Below are 2,787 nucleotides of genomic sequence, written 5' to 3'. Positions count from 1 at the left end.
TTCTTAGCTCATCATGTGGCAAATGTAAGGTAAAAAAAAGGGCACAATACTTTGCATCGAATGGCTTTGCTGTGTCAATTTCCTACAAGCTTTTTGAAAACACCTGGACTGAGGAAAAATACAGTAAGATCAATCACACAAAGTCATAGTGTATCCTTGTAAATAGAAGTAACCCAATGCCACTTATCAATTGTGTGGGCAGTTAAACCCATGAAACCATGTCAGTTAGTGTACATTACAGGTGTGATCAAGTAAGAGTGGACTCAGGAGACCGGGTTGTGTCTTTCATACACTTTATTGTCAACACTCGACAGAGGGAGGTACAGCAGGTGCATGCCAGGGACAAGAAGCTGTTTACTTCTTGGTGGTCTCCTCCTCCTTTGACAGGGTCTTGATGATCTCCTCTTTCTTTGCTGCCAGACGCTCCTCTCTGCGCTTACGGGCCTCCTTTGTCTTGGAACGACGGGCCTCAGCCTGGTCACTGCAGAGAGAAAAGTGGTCAAATAATGCTGTAACTTACCTTTTGGTTGAACCCAAATGTACATCTTACCAGCTATAAATATTCCCATATAAATATCTGCTTTTAAGTGCTCATCAGCTCGGTTCCTTCTCCACTCTACAAAACATTGCGGCATAGAAAAGTCTAAGGCAGATGGGAGTTGGTTTTAGACGTACCACAGAAGCTTCTTGCGGGCCTTGTCTGCCTTCAGCTTGTGGATGTGCTCCATGAGGATACGCTTGTTCTTGAACACGTTACCCTTCACCTTAAGGTAGAGGCTGTGGTACCTGCAGGAAGGAAAGGGGCAAAACAAAATGAGCAAATCAATCTACAGTACATGCTTTAAACAATTCAATAAATACAAAATGAAGAATTTAGCAACCCATGAGATACATTTGAATTTCCTTCCTAAATCAAATAGGAATTTGAACAGGGGTTAATCAGATAGCCAAGAGAAACATGACATCACAAATTTCAGCAAAGTTTGCGAAACCATTCTCAGGGAATCATCATTTTTTACCAATATAACCCTGGGTTGTTTGTTAGCCATTATAACTAGCTAGTTCAGCCTAGGCTAGTATTTAGTTAGTTCAATATAATCAATGTGTAACAGATATCCTTGAAATGGACCCAATAGGAGTTGCCTTGTGAATCTTTATACTCGAGGGTGGATGTGGAGAACTTACATGTGCCTGTCAATCTTATGGGACTCCCTGTAGCGACGGAGAAGACGACGCAGGATTCTCATGCGACGCATCCAGGACAGCTTCTCTGGCATACGGGCATTGGCTGTACCCTTTCTCTTACCTGGTAGGGTGGGCAGGGTGTTAGGCCCAAGATATTAATACTATACCCCGAGATATTAATACTATACCCCAAAATTCAGTATTCACAGCATTCACTCACCAATTCCTGTGTGCCTTCCCTTGCGACGTGCCAGCGTGTTCTTGCGGCAGCGGGCACGAGAGTGCACCGTGACTGGCTTGCGGATGATAAGACCATCCTTTACCAGTTTACGGATCTGCTGGCCTGAGAGGGGGGGGGGGGGGGGGGGGGGGGGGCAGAAAATATTGGTTAGACAAGGCAGATTAATTTACAGCAACAAATCAATAATCAGTAGATTACGCACAGGCTACATTACCTACATCACACAATACCAAAATAACGTGGTAAAAAACAGATTGGCTGAATCCTTACGGGAGTTGGCGTTAGCAATCTCATTGGTCTCGTTGGGGTCCAGCCATACCTTCTTCTTGCCACAGCGCAGGACGCTGGAGGCAAGCCTCTTTTGAAGCCTGAGCATGCTGGGTTAGAGATGAAGAGTTAGCTAACGCATTACACTTTAACGCATAACTGTATGTTGCCAACAATATAACTTAAATGAGTGTAGTGTGACCATGGGTTAATCAGATAGCCAAGAGAAACGTGACATCACACAGTTCAGCATCGTTTGCGAAACCATTCTCAGAATCATCATATTAACCATTTATCCAATACAACTCCGGGTTGATTGTTAGATATTATTGCTATGTTAGTTCGATGCTGATGATTAACGTTACATTGGTTGCAACTGGGCTAACTTTACTCGACGTTAGGATAGTAACGTTATCTAACTAGTCGTGTAGCTAAATATCATCCACTATGTTTCTGTTCTTAGAAAGTGACATGTTTGACAATTAATTTTACAAGACACAAGTAACCCGTTTGCTAATATAAACGGGGAATATTAGTCAAAATCGTGAGACCAGTGTCCAGGTAGGTGTAGGTAGCTAACATTACTACTATAGATGGCCAATACTAACTAAATGTGGTTCACCAAAATTGATAGACAGGCTAACGTTTGCTAGCTATGCTACTAATGGCAACTTTCAGATATGGAACATAGATATCGTTGATACTAACAATAAGGGAATCGATCATAATCTATTCAGCTATGTTACAGAGGTTTAACTCGCATTTGTTTAACGGTAGGCCTGAATTTCTCGCCTCAGAATTATTGGTTCAACATGGCATCCCTGGCTTGGTACATCGTGCGGCACATTTCCACATGAAATGTCGTTTTTCCAAAATAAAATATGTCAAGGGACTTAAACGGTAGTGTCGCGTAAACTTTAGGGGAACCGTAGTAAACGTTTAATGGGCAATACATTCGTATTTTATTTAATATATGAGAATTTAGACTCGCACAAAGTATGTATGCTTACCTCATGGCTGCTATTGCGATAGAAAAAGGAAGGGTTGCGAGACGGACAGGGCACTACCATTAAAACTACAGGAGAATCCAAAAT

At 42.3% G+C, this 2,787-nt stretch overlaps 1 protein-coding gene and 2 non-coding genes across 3 annotated transcripts; all 3 read right to left on the bottom strand.

Moving 5' to 3' along the window:
• Window positions 1–276: 276 nt before the first annotated feature.
• On the bottom strand, window positions 277–2,787 carry LOC109898389 (60S ribosomal protein L19). Its single transcript, XM_031833971.1, has 6 exons — window positions 2,704–2,787; window positions 1,697–1,803; window positions 1,406–1,528; window positions 1,186–1,306; window positions 676–786; window positions 277–481 (listed from the first exon to the last, which is right to left on the bottom strand). The coding sequence occupies exons 1-6, from the start codon at window positions 2,706–2,708 to the stop codon at window positions 355–357; spliced, it is 594 nt and encodes a 197-aa protein (XP_031689831.1). The 5' UTR covers window positions 2,709–2,787; the 3' UTR covers window positions 277–354.
• On the bottom strand, window positions 936–1,017 carry LOC116376043 (small nucleolar RNA SNORD53/SNORD92). Its single transcript, XR_004211439.1, has one exon. It is a non-coding gene; the product is annotated as a small nucleolar RNA SNORD53/SNORD92 (small nucleolar RNA).
• On the bottom strand, window positions 1,902–1,981 carry LOC116376042 (small nucleolar RNA SNORD53/SNORD92). Its single transcript, XR_004211438.1, has one exon. It is a non-coding gene; the product is annotated as a small nucleolar RNA SNORD53/SNORD92 (small nucleolar RNA).

This window comes from Oncorhynchus kisutch, linkage group LG10 (genome assembly GCF_002021735.2).
Source record: "Oncorhynchus kisutch isolate 150728-3 linkage group LG10, Okis_V2, whole genome shotgun sequence".
In the NCBI taxonomy this organism is placed as follows: Eukaryota; Metazoa; Chordata; class Actinopteri; order Salmoniformes; family Salmonidae; genus Oncorhynchus; species Oncorhynchus kisutch.
This window is presented reverse-complemented; position numbering and strand designations above follow the sequence as displayed.

Bases quoted from the DNA above. Each gene is read 5' to 3' on its own strand.
- LOC109898389 (XM_031833971.1), bottom strand. The intron at 1,529-1,696 runs GTAAGGATTCAG...CCCCCCTCTCAG, and splicing joins GATTGCTAACGCCAACTCCC to GCCAGCAGATCCGTAAACTG. The intron at 1,307-1,405 runs GTGAGTGAATGC...CCACCCTACCAG, and splicing joins GGGAAGGCACACAGGAATTG to GTAAGAGAAAGGGTACAGCC.